The sequence below is a fragment of the Lingula anatina genome, chromosome 4 (genome assembly GCF_051362555.1).
Source record: "Lingula anatina isolate TDL-2025a chromosome 4, LinAna3.0, whole genome shotgun sequence".
Lineage (NCBI taxonomy): Eukaryota > Metazoa > Brachiopoda > Lingulata > Lingulida > Lingulidae > Lingula > Lingula anatina.
The window spans coordinates 21,786,155-21,806,604 of record NC_141770.1 but is presented as its reverse complement, the minus strand read 5'-3'; the positions used below and the strand labels follow the sequence as shown (position 1 = coordinate 21,806,604).

The 20,450-nt window shown below is 35.1% G+C and overlaps 3 protein-coding genes across 4 annotated transcripts in view; 1 reads left to right on the top strand and 2 right to left on the bottom strand.

Moving 5' to 3' along the window:
• Window positions 1-535: 535 nt before the first annotated feature.
• On the bottom strand, window positions 536-8,074 carry LOC106160514 (N-acetylglucosamine-1-phosphodiester alpha-N-acetylglucosaminidase). Its single transcript, XM_087012228.1, has 11 exons — window positions 7,919-8,074; window positions 6,931-7,346; window positions 6,455-6,548; window positions 5,773-5,906; window positions 5,091-5,199; window positions 4,494-4,622; window positions 3,802-4,010; window positions 3,215-3,391; window positions 2,661-2,786; window positions 2,305-2,374; window positions 536-1,843 (listed from the first exon to the last, which is right to left on the bottom strand). The coding sequence occupies exons 1-11, from the start codon at window positions 7,999-8,001 to the stop codon at window positions 1,564-1,566; spliced, it is 1,827 nt and encodes a 608-aa protein (XP_086868354.1). The 5' UTR covers window positions 8,002-8,074; the 3' UTR covers window positions 536-1,563.
• LOC106160539 (NADH dehydrogenase (ubiquinone) complex I, assembly factor 6) lies at window positions 8,071-19,348 on the top strand. The gene is made up of 10 exons (XM_024076069.2): window positions 8,071-8,235; window positions 9,358-9,457; window positions 9,993-10,073; window positions 10,356-10,397; window positions 10,758-10,814; window positions 11,232-11,334; window positions 17,586-17,719; window positions 17,942-18,043; window positions 18,345-18,401; window positions 18,751-19,348. The coding sequence occupies exons 1-10, from the start codon at window positions 8,075-8,077 to the stop codon at window positions 18,877-18,879; spliced, it is 966 nt and encodes a 321-aa protein (XP_023931837.2). The 5' UTR covers window positions 8,071-8,074; the 3' UTR covers window positions 18,880-19,348.
• LOC106160536 (lysosomal proton-coupled steroid conjugate and bile acid symporter SLC46A3) overlaps window positions 19,321-20,450 on the bottom strand; it is a 7,462-nt gene continuing 6,332 nt past the window's right edge. For both annotated transcript variants that reach the window (XM_087012229.1, XM_087012230.1), the window contains exon 6: window positions 19,321-20,328. In XM_087012229.1, coding sequence (XP_086868355.1) covers window positions 20,217-20,328 — 112 coding nt within the window. In that variant the 3' untranslated portion in view covers window positions 19,321-20,216. The remainder of the gene's footprint in view (window positions 20,329-20,450) is intronic.

The window sequence follows — 20,450 nt, the reverse complement described above, 5'->3', positions numbered from 1 at the left end:
AAACTTAATTTGTATACGTGGCATAACTACGTTTTTTTGTTGGTTTTTGTTTAAGCAAAGTATGTTTTGTTATTTCCTAACAAAATGTATCATATCTCATCTAGTTACACTAAACCGGTTGACTAGAGGAAAAATGATTCAAAGTATGATATCAGCCCCTCATGCCATTTTCAAGATAACGACCTTACAAATAAGAGTGGAGTAGTTTAACTAGATGCACGTGATGGTTAAATATTCAGGCAGTGTTTGTTAATAAAATGCCATTGCCTTACGAAAAAAATGAATATGCCCATAAATTTGTCTTCGTGGCATCATTTCACCCCCTTTTTATTAACAAGTAATATTGCTGTAAGTTTCTTTTTTAAAGCAAGATTTACGTTAAGGTGTTTGAAGGTAGGCAGACATGAGCCTAGGTTCAAAATAATTTTTTTTAACATGGGGCCCAACACTTAGTGTTAACCTTGACAAATCTCAGAAACCATCAGAATTGAATTAAAAAAAGCGTAATTCCACTTTTCCACAGAAAAAGCTCATGTCTGGTATGAATTCGTTTAATCATGACATAAAAATAAAAAATACCACAAGACAACGTAACATGACTCGTTAAGAAAAATTCTAAGACAAGATACGTAAAACAAAAAGAAAAATTTCTTTGTGTGTAATGTGCTGAGACCTTGCACCATAAAAATTGATTCAGAAAAAAATGAATTTCACAACTGGCTTTCCTGGAATATAAAATTAGACAGCAGTCTGTAACTCCAATAATGATTTACAATTAAAAACTGCCAGATGCAACCACAGCATACAACAAGTACCAGTATTTCATAAAATATTGCACTTAAATGAATTAGCATCATAATCAGAAAATATTATAAAGAATGGAAATTGGATCACTAATATAATTTTAATATGGAAATTTAAATAATTTTCACAGTGCCTTCAAAGTAATTAGCCTGACAAGCATATTTTAGTGAAACTCCCGAACAACATGAATTTTTATGTCAAATATTAACTGAAAATTTACTTGGATTTCTAGATGATTTGGACATGCACTATTACCATGATGAGATGAAAGTTGTAATGATATTTTTGCAGTGTTTTGTATTCTCATTTGCCCACATATACCTACATTTACATGGTGTGTACAATGATACTGAATTTGTAGGAGAAACGTACACCTGGCAAATTAGCATTGCGTCATACGTGGACTCATTAATTATATATCAAAGCTCGTCTCAACATAACTTATTAAATTTAAAAATCTCTGTTTTGCTTTTTTAAAATTATAACAATTACATGGAAAAGAAAAAGTCAATCTCAATGAAACAGCAGATTGCAATGGATTCTGAACTGAAAAAGAAGAAAAAAATCAGATTAACTTTCTAAACAGTAAAATTTTACTGTAATAACCCCCCTCCCCTTGGTTTGTAAAAAGTTACAATACTACCCTGACTGTCATCCTCCGTGTGTTTTATTTTCTCCCCCCAACACTCCTCCTATCTCTCTTTATATATATACTTTTTTTTTTTTACTCCTCTCAATCTGAATCTTTGAAACTGGCTTTCATGACTTGGGATTATGATTGAATTTTGAACCTCCAGTTAAAAAAGAAGTCTCTGTGACACTCTCATCCAGTTCCTCCTCCTCATCCTCCTCATCCTCCTCTTCCTCATCATCCCCATCCTCACTGTCCATGTAGTAGTCTTTGGGTATACGCCTAAGCTTATGGTATTTATAAGTCTTAGTCTTTTTGCATACTGCATAAAAGCAAACCTGAGATATGTTGATGATGATGCTGGTGGCAGCTAGGATGGAAAGGATGACTACGCTAAGCAGAAGCTGACTGGAAAAAAAAAGAGCAAGGATATCAAATTGAATAAATAAACAAATGAAAAAATAAATAAACAAGACAGTGAACAATGAAATGACACAAGGGATATAAAAAATTAGACAGTGAGACAGGCATCATCACTAATATTATACAAAAAAAAATTAAGATAAAAATCAAGATAAGTGGTACTGAAACAATTCATATTAAGCAAGATAAATAGTGATACAGATTTAAAAAAATTTTTTTTAAAAAAATTGGCCAACACAATACAAGAAATTGTCCATCTATACAAAAACTACTTTATTCAGTTTGTGAATTCTCTTCTTCATGAACTCGAGAATAATCCCTGGTTAACATTCTCTAAACTAAAAGCTTGTGATCTTGAAAGCAATCTGTAAAGGTACATGCATCATTAGAATATCTTTGGACACAGCAGGTAAATGTATATCTTTAAAATAAATACAAACACCTACCTCAGCTGCTCTGACTGATCTTTCACTAAATGTTCCCTTCGAATACGAGATTCAGCAAGACAGGTTCCAACTATAAAACAAACAAATAATATGATTTATAATGAGATAATTACTGTCTCTCTCTTTCTCTCTCTCTCTCTCTCTCTCTCTCTCTTACACACACACAAACAGACAGAGTCTCTCTCTCTCTCTCTCTCTCACACACACACACACACACACACACACACACACAGAGGTTCAAAAATACACATACCCAACACACATGAACATAGTGACGGGCACACAAACACACACACACACACACACACACACACACACACACACACACAGAGAAGAGAAAAGGTATCTTATCTTACCTTGTAATAAGTCAGCATCCACATCAGCTGTAATATTGCACTCCCCAGTTATGTGGTTACAGGAGCAACTGTCCTCACAGTAACACAAGCTCTTACATGACTCTCCATAAAACCCATAGGGGCATTCTGGAACAATTAAAAGTTCCATGTGTAACAAAATCTTACCATAGGTTACAAAAACACTGTGACAATAATCCAAACAGTACCTGCAAATGCCTCATAAATCATTTTGTATTATAATTTTGCATTTTTTTTTAGTATACAGAATCGCTACTGAAAATTAAAACAGATCAAAAAGTATCATCATTAAAATCATCATGTTGATAAAAATGACTGGAAAAACTTTGTCTATAAGAAAAAAAACACGCAATAGGTGAAACTTTTTTTTTGTGGACATATTCCCCTCTTTGACTAAATCAATAATTATGCTATACTTAAACATTAAATGGGACTTTTGGTTTACAAGGTTTTAAATTTTTTATCTTTGACAAAGATACCATTTAATGGAAATGAAAAAAATTTGAAAGCTGTTCAATCTAACATTTATTACATACTTTCTGAGCAAAAAAGACCAGTGTAGCCTGGCTTGCATACACAACTGCCATCTACAGGACTGCAAGTGGCATTGTTCTGGCACCTGCACTGTTCTGAGCATTGATAGCCATATCTATGTTCTGTGCATGGCTCATTACACTGCTCCCCAAGCCAACCTTTATGGCAGTCACAACCAGCTGGAAAAAAAGGCAAAAATGTAAGTTAGTAATAACCACTCAAAATATATCTACTTTTCCACCCCTTTACCTGTGAATTGATATTTACAAAAAAAAAATAAATAATAATAAATAAATAAATAAAATAAATAAAATAAAAAACAATAATAATTAAAAAATAATAATTAATTAATTCAACCTAATTTGAAAGGGCCTATGCAGCATATACTTAATATGGTAAACACATATTAACCATAATATATACTAAAGAAATTTGACAAATGCTTCATTTTAAAAATATCAACTATTTTTATAACAATATAACATTAATTTTTCATCACCAGCTAGCATGCCCCTTTCAACCACGTGTGCCCAGAAATATTATTAATCATATCATGAGAAAAAAACCTAATATGCAACTGTCAACTTACATTCTGTACACACTCCCTGTCCACTACAGTTGTGAACCCCACACATCAGCAGGTCACATGATGGTCCCATCCAATATTCGTCACAAATACAAATACCCCCCACGCAGTTTCCATGACCACTGCAATTATGGGATGGTTGACATTCAGGCTCGTGGGCACATACAATGGTTGACACTTTTCTTTCACAGCCAAATGTTGGGTTGTCTGGACTGTAAAAACAATAACATTCAGTTAAATACTAGGTAAATTTCATAATAAAATGTTTCAAGAATGCTGAAATGCTATTTGCAGTCACTGTACTCTGTGTACAGTGTTACTATAGCCTCTTTAAGAATTTTGCTGTGCTCTGGATAGCATTATATACATGTTTCTTTTCACAAGAAGTCTACATCCTTTCTAAAAAAAATGGCTAATAAAAGTGATTTGCTACTGCATAAACATTTGAAAAAGAAGGACAACTGCCAGAACAGAAACCCATTAGTACATACTGCAAAATGCTAAAGACAAGAATGCATCAGGGACATGGTAAAAAAATCCACAATTATGTGAAAAATAATCTTCCTCTAGTGACAATTTGCTGTTTTAAACTTTTATTACAAAACCAAGCAATGTTTTAAACATTATCTCAGAGAATGGAGGATTATATGTAAAACGCAAAATACCACATGTTCCATTCCTGTATATAAACTCACCATTTGTCTGAGGGATAACTGCTCAAAGATCCATTGACTACGAAAGTAGCTGATCCACCACCGTCTAAATTGATTGCATTGACTAGACCTAGGCTTTTTAAAAACTCTGTGAAGTCATATAGACTCATGCTGAAAAACAAGTGTTTGATTCACATGTAATGCATAATTTTCTTATCATAAAAGAAATGATAAACCATTCTGGAAATTGTTGAGGATGATGATGAGGCATTGTGAGCTAGTAAGATAGACATATTTTGGCTGAAAAAAGGTAAAATAAAACTTTGATCAAGTTTCCTTGTGGAGAGTAGCAAGACTAGTAAGTCTATTACAAATTATTAATGTATAATATCAATCCCCCCCTGCTCATGCACTTACTGTATACACACAGCACACACACATATCCAACAACTGCACTGAGGCATGTACACACACAGAGATTACACACACACACACACACACACACACACACATACACACACACACACATACACACACACACACACAGTGTGAATAATCTTCAAGCATTTGGTGAAAAATTGAATACAAGCTTAAATGACCTAATAGTATGTGTGATGTAAATATGCTCTTTCATCTTACCCTCTATGGTGAGTCTGTCCTTCAGCCTGTACTATGACAACATTCCCGTCCTTATCATGTCCCAGTGCTGTTCTGGCAGACTGGACCTCTGCAAATGTTTTCAGGGTTCCTGGCAATTTTTTAAAAATTAAATAAATACATTAGACTTTGCATAAAATGACCTAGGATAAACCAGGCACTCGTATTATTACATACTGAATCTGAAAGTCCCAGTGACAATAAAAAAGGATTTATGTGTTAAACAGACTCTGCATGCACTGGTAACAGACAAGAATCCACAGTACCAATTAGTACATTTAGTATAGGTGAGGTTACTTTTTTTAAAATAAACAAATGCAACAGTTAATGAAAAAAATGTGGCTTGCACATTTTAATGTCCATCAAATTGTAGCCTACTGGACAAGTGTTTTTTAAATACAATTTCAGATTGAAAAATGACCCAGCATATTGTATTGTGCACAAATATCTGTTAAGTATAAATGCATAAGCAACATCAGAAGGCAAATTCATGCTGCCAAAATTTACACTGTAACAGTTTTACATTATACTAAGGAAAACAAATTTTGTAACAAATCATTTCAGTTCAGTCCAAGTTACGTGGGATATGAACAGTTCCACTGCAGATTAACATCACCTTTTAGTTATTCATAAATCAAAAATAATATCCAAACTCTGGTTTTACCAGTTTCTTCTGTGTCCTGGCATTCAGCAGCTATGCTTTCTGTCAAGTATGACTCGCCATCTCTAAGGAGCCATAAAACCCCTCCAACCAGCTGCTGAAAGTCTCCATGCAGAACCTCATACTCTGGAAGGTACCTTAATAAAATATTATATTAACAATTAAAAGCATACTTTTAAAAACTTTGCGTGATGGATGTGCCCGACTATAAAACCTTAGTTGCTATATAATTCAGGTGTATACTGGTGATATATACTAGTATCTTACTTTAAGTTCACACAGGTCTGTAGACAGAGATTTCAAAGGATAGGGTCTTTTTCTGAAAAGGTGGACATTTTTACTTGCCTCAGTAGACCTAACTTGAGAAATGGCATAGAACCTAGTCTAAAACCAAATTTTAATTCAGAAGGGACATTTTCTAGCCAAATGGGTCTATCTTTTGAATCATCCTGATTGCTGCTCATTTTCTCTTTGTTAAAACATTTAGCACATCTTGAAACAATGGCAGTTAAGTTATCTGGCACCAAATTGAAAAAACAAAAAATAAACAATTTATAATAAGGGACAATTGTAGCTTTTGAAATATTCTCCTACTGAAGACCAGAGGCTATTAAGTATTTTATAAATATATATGCTACGTGATACCATTGTTTGAGTTAAAAATATCATTAAAGGCATCACTTACCCAATGAACAAGCTGCCATCCTTCTTAATACCAAAATGTGCATTCTGCACTCCTCCAGAGTTCTGTACAAGTCTTCCATCACTGATGATATTACCTGAAACAATAGGACACATAATGGTCAGAAAAAGGAATGATTTGAAATGTCATAGCTTATTTGAACTATGTTAACTCTGTATTATACAATTGAACACCACACAGCAACTAGGTGAATAATAAGTATACAAGATATAAATCTTCAAAGCAAAAAATCTAGGCTTAGGTTTTGATATTTAAAGACAAATTATAGTTACTAGCTGTAGCTTTTAATTATTCTTTATCAAGTGTTCTATTGAACTGAAGCATTGCCAATCACTAATACCCTATATGTAAGAGTGAACAAATTATCATCATACAAATAAAATAAAGGTAAATCTTACATGTGCCTCTTTTAAGCTTTTCTTAATAAGCAACATTCTTGAATAGAAATTACAACTCACCTAAACACGCCCCATTTGTAGTATTGAAAAACCCAGCATTAGCAGCTACCACACAATTTTTTGTCCTGGCAGAGTCCTTAGTGGTCACCCTCACCCAGTGGTCATCCATGCACCCCCCTGGCCCCCCTGGCTCGACTACAGAAAACGTCCTAAGGGGGTCTTGTATCACAGCATAATGACCATAGATGTAGTGGTCACGGTCAAAGTCATACCTATGTTTGTCATCACTTTTTACGAATTGTCTGACTGATATCAGTGGTTTGGATGAGTTTATGGCAGAAGTAGGTTTAAATGTTTCATGTGTCACATTTTTGTATTTGTAAGGCTGACAGTCTCTGACGTATCGATGGGAATGTCTTGGGCCATGCAGGTTTTGGTATGGTACCAACAAGTCCAGCAGATCAGTATCTGTATCACTGGAATGGAAAAAAAGACAGCTGAGTGTTACTGGGAAATACATATTGCATGTCTTTTTATTATAGATTTCTTTGTCAATATTAAATAAAAGTTGAGGTATAAGATTTGATGGGGTTTTCCATATTCCACCCTTTCAATCAACCTGGGGCCCAATACACATTCACAGGCATATCCATGATGATTGGGCCCTAAACTCAATACCAGGTAGGGGTTTGGAAATTAAATTAAAGGTGCTGCAGCAAATGCAGGCACTGCAGCCAATCAGAGTCAGAGCTAGGTAATGCTTAATTGGTCCCAAGGCTCATTAAATGAAAGCAATGCACACACCTTTCTGCTAATCAGCATTCATTTCCACAGGATATAACCAATGAACTCGACAGTACACAATATTTTACCAGTGCCGGTCCCCCTACTACGTGTAGTACTATTTATTACTGTAACTCACAGCCAACCACTGAACCAAGACAGTGGGTGCAGTGATATCAACACAGACTTTTTTCTCCCAGCCCTAAGATTTCTGTTACACTGACCAAAAACAACTCATGAAATACTTGTGTAAATAAAAACTCACCTGTCTATATTTGCTAAAACCGCACTTAACAATAAAATTAAGTAGCAAAGCAAGGAAGTGTGAACGTGTACATCGGCTTCCATTTTGTGCCGTTTCTGATCACATGATCAAGGTCGTCTCGATCTTTTATGAAATGAGACTGAAATTTATGCTAACATGGCGGCGCCCTTGAAAAGTTTCGCCGATCGGACAACTGCAGTGATTTTAAGTAATTGTGTGAAAAAACGCTTTTCACTACCTGGGAGCAGTTACTCGAAGAGATCGAGTGGAACGTATTCTTCAAATAGCGATGAAAGTTACTGCGTTGATCTGGTTAGGTATGTTGTATTTGTAAAAAAATTGTTACGAAACATTTTTGTTGTGGGTGCAAACTTTTGATGGACACATGAAGATTCCAGTTAAAAAAAAAAATTATGACAGGAAGTGTTTACATTAAGCCTGTTAAATGGATTAGGTTGTTCGAAGTACATGTATTTGTTGCTTGTGTAATCGGTAGATTTGTTTAAGATAATCATGAGGGTGATATTATTATTTTTATACTTACTTTGCACTTTTATTGTAGTGCAGTAATGTCGTTGTGTTCAGATAAAAAAGTATCTTATCTATTGATTGCAGCAATTGTGGTTGCTAATACCATATGCATTACCAATGATTATGTAGCGCCTTTTTGGGAGAGTGTAGAAAAAAATCACCAGCCAGACCAGGGATTGAACCCGGTGTCATGTGTACGGTCCGTTCTGCGTGAACCATCCGTCCTGACCGATTGTACATGCAGCAGACGCGTGTATGAGCCGTTCCATGAATGATCCGTTGTTATTCACCTGCTGCACTGTTATCTTCGGCTAGTTCATTTCCTACCTCATTATACATTTACTATGATGGGGATAAAATTTATGTGTTAATTGATAATTTTGATAGAGAATCAGCGTCAGTACAGTTCGATGCATGGATGAACCTACCGTGGACGGACCGTCCTTATTCAGCTGCTGGCTACTATTTTAGTATTTATTTTACTAGGCTAGTGTGTTGATATGGCCACCTGAGGGAAATTGCAGTAGAGGTGAACATCTATAAGATATGAATACTTCTAAAGATTATGTTTGAATTTGCAGTATGTTCTCAACAGCGCATGTTTATTAAAGGCTAAGAATGTATTGATGACTCTATAGTGACCGACTGTACACTCCGGATGTCTCAAAGATTTGCATGCGCTTTGTGTGCATGAGCAGAATGGATGGTTCACGCTCCGAGCGGTACACGCCACACCGGGACCTCTTGCAAGCAGGGCGAGTGCTCTACTGCCTGAGCTATCAGGACGGTTCTACCCTGCGTCTGGCACTACACTTATAAAGTAATCCCTTACTACTGGGTAGTATACTATAGTTTGATAAATTGTAATGAAGAATTTTGGTATTATGAATTTATATTTGCACTTTCAGAAAACATGACTATGAAAACTTCCTGTGTACCCTTTTACTGCCAGAGTCTTACAGGTCAGCTGCATTTGTCATCAGAGCATTCAATGTGGAGATAGCACAGGTTGGCGAAACATAGTTTCTGTAATACACACGTAAGATAGAAAACATTCAGATCCTCTTTTTTCTCAGAGGGCCTAGGCCTTACCAATTAGGAAAACCTTGTTTCTTTTGAGGAAAGTTGAGTGCAACACTTGTTTATATAAATAACAGCCATTGATTTTGATTCGTTCTAAGAGACAATGCTCATAATATGCTGACAAATAATCTCCTGGTTGGAATTGAATATATTAAATTTATCCAGATTGCAGTTTCTTATTCTGTTTTATCCTTTTGTTGGACTTAACAATGTTTTATTAAAAGTTAATTGTCAGTCTTATACTGGTGTACTTATATGTGGCTCAGACATCATTTGCAGTTAAATGCTTGAAAATATATTTATATTACAAAGTTAGATAAAGAAGAGGTTTAAATAATCTAATCAAATGTAGAAAAAGAATGTCAAATGGTCATACCATAATTAAAGAGAGATTGTTTCAAAATGCTGTCTATACCCCCTGGTTGTTCTTTGCTATTTTCTTTTTATTTGCATTTTATAGGTTAGAGATGTAGTAACTGACAAGAAAGTAGGGCAGATGAGGATGCAGTTTTGGAAAGATTCAATAGAAAGAGTTTTCCAGGTATAGGACGACACATTTTAATAAAATTTTAAGTGCTGATTGTTCAATAATGATAATTTAATAATTAAACTTGTCTCCAAGTGTCACTTGGTTTTTATAGTGAAAATAGTTCATAATAAAGAACATCACATATGCCTCTGGATATTGAGATGTGATGTTGGTTTGCAGAAGCACATGTAATACCCGTGGCATAGTTTAAATTGATGTTGGAAATATTGTCATAATATTTTTGCATGCCCTAACAAAGTCTAAACTAAGTCTTTTTTTTTTTTTTTTTGATAGGGTAACCCTCCTGAAAGTCCAATATGCCTACAGCTTGCCAGGGTAAGTCTAATACATAAATATTAAATAAATAAATAACATATTATCATATATATTAGTCATGATGGTGGTCATGTGGTTTGATAAAGAAAAAAATAGAATTAAGTTGTCCTTACTTCACATGACATTTTACATTTCACTGTGTTAGCTTTATTTAGATTAGATTTCTGGTATTAGAAAAGATAACAATTAGTATTAAGTAATCATCCCATACACATATTAGTTGGAATCCTTGCCATTTAAGTTAACTTTTTATTAATCCAAATTTTGTTATTTTTAAATAAATATTAAAATACTCATCAAACGAAGATTCTAAATATAATTAAATCTTATCTTTCAATAATACTTTTTATGGTTTTTTAGGAATTAGAAACTAAGAAGTTCTCAAAGGCCTGGTTCAAAAGAATTATAGAGAAGAGGGTAAGAAGGAAAATAAGCTTGAATTATGCTATATTAATATTATTTATATATCAAGGTCAATTAGAAAGTGAAAATATTGAAACATTAAATTCAAAGGCTATACACCATAAGGCATACCCTGCTGTTAAACATTAATGCTTCTGCTTGTTTTCTCTTTAAGGTGATTATTTCTCTGCTTTCAGGGCGTAAACATGGTTGGGTTGTTTTGGATTTCAGTAGAATTCCCCAAAAAATTCTTAACTTAGTAATACATGAAAAGTTGATTTGGATATTCTTTTAGTTGAGTTAAGTTTTTTTTTTTTTTTTTTTTTTTTTTTTTTGCGAGTTTGCCAGTTCCTCAAAAAGCATAAATAAATGAATAGATAGCTGAGAAAATGCTGGAAAAAAATGCTTTAGTAAATACTGTAACTATTTCAGGATGCACAGTTATCAGATCAGGGATTCAAGAGCATAGCAGAGTTGGAGGAGTATGCAGAGAATACAGTGTCTTCCATACAGTATCTTTTACTACAGGCTGCAGGTATATATACAATAGTGTGACTCCGTTTCTTTGTTACCTTACATTGAAGATTCTCATGGATCTCTTGGATAATTTGGCAGAAGGGGTAATCTCGTAACCAATTTTGAAAGTCAGATACTAGTATCAATGTCCTGTTACAAGAGATCTTTATTTGAAATTATTTGTTTTTTAAACTTGTTTGTACCAAAACTTTTGAATATCAGATGTGACTGTCAGTGATATGACATGAAAAACTTACACATTTCTCCTTCAGTGCCTTTTTGAAAATTTCTGATAAATTATTTGATAATTTTATGACATATACGGTAATTCTCCAATCTATACGAACGCCGCAATAATTACGAACGAAACGTTTTTTCTCTGAATCTGAATTTTTTGTCTCCGTTCTGTACGAACGATCGCTAAACTCATCTTGGGCACAATTTAAATTTTCCGAACGCAAGAAAGTATGCCCAATTGAAATTCGCCCAATGATTCGTCAAAGCGAGTTTTTAGACCACCGTTCTAAACAAAGGAAGTGCCACTTGACAGGAGAGATTGTTATCATGTATTTGTGCTGTTTTTGAATGAGACGATAGAAGGACTCAACCTGCCCGCCGGCAGCTGCAGGCCAGTTTTAAAACCCTATTGTTATTTAGAAATTATTGAAAGCATCAGTACACATAAATTACTTACTGTTTATTATCATTTCTTAACTTCTGCCGGCCGACTAGATCATCAACATCCACCATCGGTGTTTCACCGATATCTGGTTTCCAGTAAAATCTATAAACGTGAAACCCCACGCACAACAGAAGAGTATGAGAAATCCATAGTCAATGATCGAGTTTTTTATTTGTTTTTGGTAGTCATTCGGAAATTAATTTTTTTAAGAGAAGTTCCTTCTTGTATTGTACTGTATTTATTTTTCTAATTTGAGTTGTGATAAAGTTCATGCTTTTTTTGTTTGTTTGTTTGTTTTTCCTTGTTAAAGACCTTGTCAACAACTATTAGGTAAACCTTACTGATATTGGTGATTGTGAAAAATAAAGGTGCCGTATGACTTTATACAAATTTGCCTGCAGTTTTCTGTATTTTTTCTAATTAAGTTTACATTGATTGCGTGCAAATTAATATTCTGTAAAAGACTTTCATAAATAGACGTGAATTGAGCTGATGTTATTTTTTATATCAAGTATTGTAATATGATGGCTCTTTACTGAGTCCAACGTGCTGGACTCTATTCAGGAGAGAGACAACAACAATGCGTCTGACTTCTACGAAAGTTTATTATGAAGTGTTAGGCTTGTATATACATGTACATTAAAAAGTATGAGGAACACCTGTTTACTTTAACAATGGCTGAGAACTGTCATCAAGTGTAATCTGTAGGTGACCAAGGGTCATTCAAAAAATGCCACTAATGGAAGCTTGTGAACTTTGATGACATTTACCAAAAACAAGAAGATAATGTTACATCTCCCTTTCTTCAATCAAATGTCCTGGGTGTTAACAGTCATAGTCTTGGTGAAATATCCCTGCACTGGCAATATGTGCTTGTTAGTACTGCCTGTCAGATATGTGTATCCAATAGTGAACATATACTGTCATTGAAAAAATTCTTGATAAAGTTAAGTTCATATCCTTTTGTCCAAGGGTAATTTCCTCTAAAGTCTTTTATATCACTTTGCAAAAATTACATAGATTCTATAATTTTTTGTTTGCAAACTCTGCCAGCTCGTGTTACATAGGGCTGGGGTGTATGACATTCATCTTTCTGAGGGGTTGATTTGACTTTAACTGGGGACTTAACTGGGGCATTTACAGCAGGCTCTGGGTGATCTGCTAGAATTTTAAGATCACTGGATTTATTAACCAGATTCTCAGTGCAAATAGGCACTTTTGGGTCAGTGTCATGAGGAACATTGGGCTCTTTTGTTTTGAGAATATGACGCCTGTTACGTCGATATATACCACCATTAGGAGCTTGTAAAACAAATGAATTTTCATTCACCTTATCAATGACATTGGCAGGTTTCCATAACTTGTCATTTCGCTGAAATCTGACTGACTCACCTACAGTTATAGGGGGAAGGGGTCGGGAACCATGGTCATAAAATTTCTTCTGCTTTTGACGACTTGAATCTATCTTATGTTTGACCTTTCCAGGATCAATGAACTGGGGACACAACTGTTGACTGGTGGCAGGTAAAACAGAACGCAACTGCCGTCCTTGTAATAACTGCGCTGGGGAGTATCCGATGTCAAGGGGGGACACCCTGTATTCCAATAAGGCCAAATTAGGGTCAGATTTATCAGACTTTGACTTTTCAAACAGTCTCTTTACAATTTGGACATATTTCTCAGCTAGTCCGTTGGACTGAGGGTAATTGGGGCTGGAGGTCACATGTTTGAAATCATATTGCTTAGAGAAATCAGTGAACTCCTGAGAGGCGTATTGAGGACCATTGTCTGAAATGACAGTTTCTGGGATTCCAAATCTAGCAAATATAACCTTTAACTTGCTGATTACCTGATAACTTTGAGTAGAGGTAAGTTGAGCTACTTCAAAGTATCGACTGTAATAATCAACTACAACTATGAAATCCTTTCCATCCCATGTAAACAAATCAGTGGCAACTGTTTGCCAGGGGTAATCAGGGATGGGGTGTGGCTGCAAAGGTTGTTTAGGGTTGTTATTTCTTTGCATGAGACAAATGGGGCACTTGGAAACAAAATCATTAATGTCACCTGACATGCCTGGCCAAAAAATTGCTGATCTGGCTCGTTTTTGGCATTTCTCTATTCCTTTGTGACCTGTGTGTATAGAATGCAGCATTTTCACCCTTAGTTTCTGGGGTACGATAACCTTTTGACCTTTGAGCAGTAGGCCATCAATGTAAGACAATTCGTCTCTGTGATTCCAAAATTCTATAATCTCAGAGGGGCAATCACTCCTTTTAACAGGCCAACCATTTAAAACGGTTTTGCGCAAAGTCTGAAACTGTTCAGTTTGTTCAGTTTCTTGACGAATTTCGTCTAACTTTCTATCACTAATAGGAATTTTTGAGAGCACTGCATGTACGTGTGCATCCATTCCTTTAGCGAGCTCTGGGTAGGTGTCTTTTACAAAATTGCGAGACAATGTGTCTGCAAGTGGTATCTGTGTACCTGGTTTGTAAATTACCTCCAGATCGTATCGCTGTAATTGTAACAGCATTCTCTGCAAGCGTGGAGGGGCTGTATTCAAGGGCTTCTTGAATATAGGAATTAAAGGTTTGTGGTCTGTCTCCACTACTACTTTACGGCCATAAACGTATTGGTGAAATCTCTTACACCCAAAAACTATCCCAAACATTTCTTTTTCTATTTGGGCATAGTTGATTTCTGATGTATTGAGAGCTTTGGATGCATAAGCTATGGGTTTTCCATCCTGCAACAGTGCAGCTCCTAGACCATACTTAGAGGCATCAGTCTGTAAGGTAGTGACCTGGCTGGGGTCAAAATACGTTAACGTAGGACTTGGGGCCGCTGTGATTACCTCTTTTACTTCATTGAGAGCTTTCTCATGCTCATCGATCCAATGAAAAATCATGTCTTTTGCAAGTAACTTGCGAAGGGGGGTGGTAATCTCTGAAAGGTTGGGAGCAAATTTAGCTAGGTATGTCACCATACCCAGAAAAGTCTCTAACTCTTTCTTATTAGTCGGGGCTTTCATCTCCCTAATTGCTTTGACCTTTTCCGGGTCAGGCTCTAAGCCTTTTGATGTGATAATGTGACCAAAATATTTTACTTTAGTCACGCCGATTTCCATTTTTTCTCTGTTGAGTTTGATCCCACACTCACGTGACCTTTGTAAAACATTACGCAGATTTCGGTCATGCTGTTCTCTGTTTTTTCCAAACACTATGATGTCATCTACTAAGGCTATTATACCGTCAAGACCCTCAAAATTTTCGTCTACCCTTCTCTGAAACTCATCCTGCGACGATCTCAAACCAAAAGGCAGTCGCAGATATCTGTATCTACCAAATGGCGTATTAAACGTCGTAAGGTATGAGGATTCTGTGGATAGTTTAATTGTCCAATACCCTGACCTTGCATCCAACTTACTGAAGTATTGAGCACCTGCTAACTGGGGTAATACTTCTTCTAATGTTCTAGGGGGGTAATGGGGTCTCAAAATAGCTCTATTTAGGTCTTTGGGATCCAGGCACACACGTACCTTACCTGAGCTTGATTCAGGCTTCTCAACAATCACTAGAGAATTTACCCATTCTGTGGGCTCTGTGACTTTACAAATCACATCAAGCTTCTCCATACGCTCAAGTTCATTTTTGAGCTTTTCATGAAGTGCATGCGGCACTTTGCGAGGGGGGTGAACAACAGGAATTACGTCGGGATCAGTGTGAATTACACATTCACCTGGGAACAATCCTATACCCTCGAATACGTCTTTGTATTCATGCAATATTTGGTCTTTACCAAACTCGGATTTGTTCAGACTTTGGCTGGGTTTACTAGAATCTCTTTTTCCGACCAGCTCTCGCTTCACATCAGCATCTACATCGCACGCATACACTAACTTAATCAGGCACAAGTCCATACATGCTTTCAAACCAAGTATCGGTGAAGATTCTGTATCAACGACGTGAAACAGAAGTTCAATGGACTTTTTCTTATACTGACAAGTGAAATTTGCAGACCCTAAGTTTTTTAGTGAATGACCATTATAAGCAGTAAGCTTCTGACTAGGAGGTTTCAGGTCGTCTACATGACCTATTGAGTCAAACACATGCTTGGGTAAAATGTTCACTTGAGAACCTGTGTCAATCTTAAACTTAACACTGATCTTTGCTGGACCAATTTCTACATGGCAAAATGCTTGATCTAAACCCTCTGACATGTCAATACTATCTACAATAAATTGTGAATCTGAATCAGAATCAGAATCGGGCTGATCTGGCAAAGCTTGCAACTCATTAACATGTTTTTTAGCAATACTTTTGCGACATTTTTTAGCAAAGTGATTGAATTTCTTACAGTTATTACACTGTTTACCCTTAGCCGGACATCTATCAGTCTTGGCATGCTCGTAGCCACAATTGTTACACTCATGTCTGTCCTGCTTTTGCTGTTTCTTCTGTCTGTTCACATGTCTCCAGTTGCCTGTACGTGGAGGTTGTTTCTTAATGCTGCTGACCTCTTTTCCCATTGTCTTGAGTTGTTCCATTGAATACTCGTACGACTGGGCTATCTGCACAGCTTTGTCGAGTGAGTTCCATGCTAACAGTTAACACAATGTTAAAACTGCCACGGATCGTCACTGTTGCCTATGTCTGGCAACCACTTCTGACACCATGTAATATGATGGCTCTTTACTGAGTCCAACGTGCTGGACTCTATTCAGGAGAGAGACAACAACAATGCGTCTGACTTCTACGAAAGTTTATTATGAAGTGTTAGGCTTGTATATACATGTACATTAAAAAGTATGAGGAACACCTGTTTACTTTAACAATGGCTGAGAACTGTCATCAAGTGTAATCTGTAGGTGACCAAGGGTCATTCAAAAAATGCCACTAATGGAAGCTTGTGAACTTTGATGACATTTACCAAAAACAAGAAGATAATGTTACAAGTATAATCTCTAATAACATCAGTGATATCTACTGTGAGGAGTTTCAAGTATTTTGTTTTGGCGGAAGAAATTTATGTAAGCCTAATGGGGGGTGACATTATTAGTATTGCAAATTTTCTATATGTGAAATCATATTAAAAGTAAACACGCAATGAATAAAATATGCAACTGGATTCGCAAATATTCTTGTCTGTTTTTGACAGAAGTTGGGAAAAACGATGTTGTCCTGTCTTGGTAAAACATAACAGGGAAAAACGATGTTGTCTTGTCTTGGGAGAAATGTAACTCTTTAGTATGAAGAAATTGTTGAATTCCCGACTTTTGTTTAGTTTGTTTTTATTCATTGCAATATCGCAAGAATAATTTGTTTGTGCTAAAAGCTGATCACAGTGATTTAATCTGAAAGTAATGCTTACACTTAGCAATGTTAGGTAAGTGGAAATAACTTCCGGTACAGCCGTATTCCATTCGTATTTCAATGGATACGAACGCGTGGCAATTTTTAGCAGACTGAATTTCAAGCCTTACGAACAAAACGATTATCTTCCAAAAATAATTAATTTAAATCGTTCGTATAGATTGGAGAATTACCGTACTATTACTAATATATGTTGAATTTCTGTACAACTAGGTGTTGAAGATATTCATGCAGACCATGCAGCCAGTCATATAGGTAAAGCAGTGGGTATAGTCACAGCACTGAGGTCAGTGCCATATCACTCTGGCAGAGGGAGAGTTTACATCCCATATGAACTACTCATGAAGGTAACAGGATGAATGTCTTTTCTTTTGTGATTTTTTCATATATTCCTTTTAGTATCTTATTTACAAAATTTCTTTCATATTTGATTAATATTTTGATATATATTTATGCTCTCAAATAGTGCCCACTGTATTTGTTCTATTTGGATGAATGTCAGAAATTGTTATTTTAAAAATGTGTCACTATTTAATCATTATATATTTAATTAAAGAAATTGTTTTCAGCACAATGTATCAGAGACGAGTATAGCTAGGGGAAGTCAGGAGCAGCCAGTTAGGGATGCCATGTTTGATATTGCCAGCCAAGCACAAAGTCATTTGAAAAAGGTAGTATTACTCAGATAGATAATAATGATACAAATTTCTTATCAGTGGTAATTCAATGTAAAAGTTTGATATGGTTTGCAAAACCCAACAACATGTACTTTACATATTGAGTTATTGTTTTCTGTAATTCATTATCAATCCCAATCATGTATTTATGATTAAAAATATAAAAGGAAAACTTTGATGCATGGTTTACAAAGAAAATTTGTTATCAAATGCCAAGGTTTGACAATTATCTTGTTCAGAGTGAAAATTATTATAATTAAGATTTATCTGAATGCGATACCATCCATTATTTCAGGCTAGAACATTGCAACCAAATATCCCCAAGGAGGCATATGTCACTTTTTTGTCAACAGTAAGTGCACACTTCAATGAAATTACACTCAGTCTGGTGGATCCTTGATTGCATAAGGCTTGTGAAGGAAGGGATGGGAAGGCACAGTGGGGAAGCATGTTTTTGTGCCAAAGAATTAAGAAATTTTAAAGTCATTGAAAGACAACTTTTAAAATGGATTTTGCATTTTAATTTGTTTGTTTTCAGATATGCCAATAGTAATACACTGTACAAAATTTATGTCAAGTATCAGTCGTAAATTTTCAGTATCATAAAGTTAACGTTTATGGTGTATTTTGAAATTCCCAAATGATGTGCTTTTTCCCCACTTGACTGTCCTTACTATCATTACTTATATTTATTTTCTTAGGTGTCCTGTAATTCCTACCTGCAGCAGCTACAGGAGTTTGACTTTGATGTCTTTCACTCAAAATTGCAGCGAAGAAAACACTTTTTACCCCTCTCTCTTTGGTGGCACAAGTCAAGGAAGAAGTATTAAATTATCAAAATAATATAGATGGAACTTTAGAATTGGTATCTTAGCTATTTGGCCTTGGAACTCATTTATTACTCAGATTGATTATAGGGAATTTTGAAACAAGAATCTTTTTTTTTTTTTTTTTTTTTTTTATTTGAGACCAGTTTGTGCTTTATGCAAGACATGAAACACGAGGTTCGAAAATGCAGAGGCACATTTTCATCAGGGGGTATTCCAGAAATTGAGTCTGGACATCCCCATCGGCAAATATATTTGGGAAATTACAATAAGGAAAAGAGGTATATTCATTTCAACTTGTCTTGGCCAAATTGTTTATACAACAAATATCATGAAGAGAAGTCTGAATTGATGATTATTAGTGGATCAGTATAATTTCTCTTTTTGAACGTTCTGAGCTGTTTGATGGAACCAATGGTTAGGATATCATGGAACAATGCCAACTCTTGTAAATAAATTTTTATTGTGAAAATCCTATCAAGAATAATGAAATGAAGACATTTCTTTATATTTTGAATGTGTAATGCTTGCATGTGTTCGTATTGTAAGTAATCATTCAGATCTTCATACTCTTTCATATTTTTGTTCTTTTCAAATATGCTTAAACTTGATGATTCAACAGTTACATGTATAATATGCAAAACGTCTAAATGCATTTTAAAAAAATTAAATACAATAACTATAAAAGCACTCTGAGAGAGCAGACTCCACCAAGGACTTAACACTGATAAAATTGTGGTAGTTGAGAGGACATGCATAACCTTATAACACCTTTCAATGATTTTGGGGTCAAGGCCCAAAACCCTATCTCACAATGATAAAGGTTCCTTAATGAAATTCTTGGATCCAAAAGTAATTCGGGATCACCACTACAATGTAATCACTTTTAATTAAGCCAATTTTCAAGCTATTCTGAAATTTTCATCAAAATGCATAGGGATTCCATAACATTTACTTACGCTGGTGATGTACAAATAGAAGTGTAAGCCACCTCCTTGGCAGAGGTTTATTAAAATATCATAGCATTGAAAAGTTAAATGCATCTTTTAACCTTTTTAGTAAATATATAAATACTGTTATATATAAACAACATGATATGTTATAAAAAATAACCTTAAATATTTACCCGAGATTAAATATTGTTAGTAGCATTTAAGATGAGAACAGGGTTCATATTTTATATAAAAATGTAAAAGAATAAATAATATTTACTTATATAATGTATAATTCAAAGAAATCCAAGCATTTCTATTTGGATGTAAAAAGACAATTTGATGGCAAATAGTTCGACAAAAAATTCTTTATAAATGCTCTTCAGGCAATAATTTAAGTCAAATGCTTTAGGAACTAATTTCATCCCTATTTCTTGATCTTTCCTCCTCATCATCATCTTCAGGGGTTTCAACTTCTATCACAGGGGGGCTCTCACCACGTGTCTTACAGGAGTACACACTGTAATTATAATAGCATATCCAAATGACAAGTATAATAATAATAAATATAACAATTATGTAAAGCATTGGTATGAATATTTTTTCCAAAGTTTGTGTCCATTTTAATTGCTTACATCCCTT

Coding starts and splice junctions, on each gene's coding strand:
- LOC106160514 (XM_087012228.1), bottom strand. CDS start 8,001: ATGGAAGCCGATGTACACGTTCACACTTCCTTGCTTTGCTACTTAATT. Junction 4,623..5,090: donor GGACAGACTCACCATAGAGG/GTAAGATGAAAG, acceptor CTTGTTTTTCAG/CATGAGTCTATATGACTTCA. Junction 2,375..2,660: donor GGATGCTGACTTATTACAAG/GTAAGATAAGAT, acceptor TTTGTTTTATAG/TTGGAACCTGTCTTGCTGAA.
- LOC106160539 (XM_024076069.2), top strand. CDS start 8,075: ATGGCGGCGCCCTTGAAAAGTTTCGCCGATCGGACAACTGCAGTGATT. Junction 10,398..10,757: donor TATGCCTACAGCTTGCCAGG/GTAAGTCTAATA, acceptor ATGGTTTTTTAG/GAATTAGAAACTAAGAAGTT. Junction 10,815..11,231: donor AAAGAATTATAGAGAAGAGG/GTAAGAAGGAAA, acceptor TAACTATTTCAG/GATGCACAGTTATCAGATCA.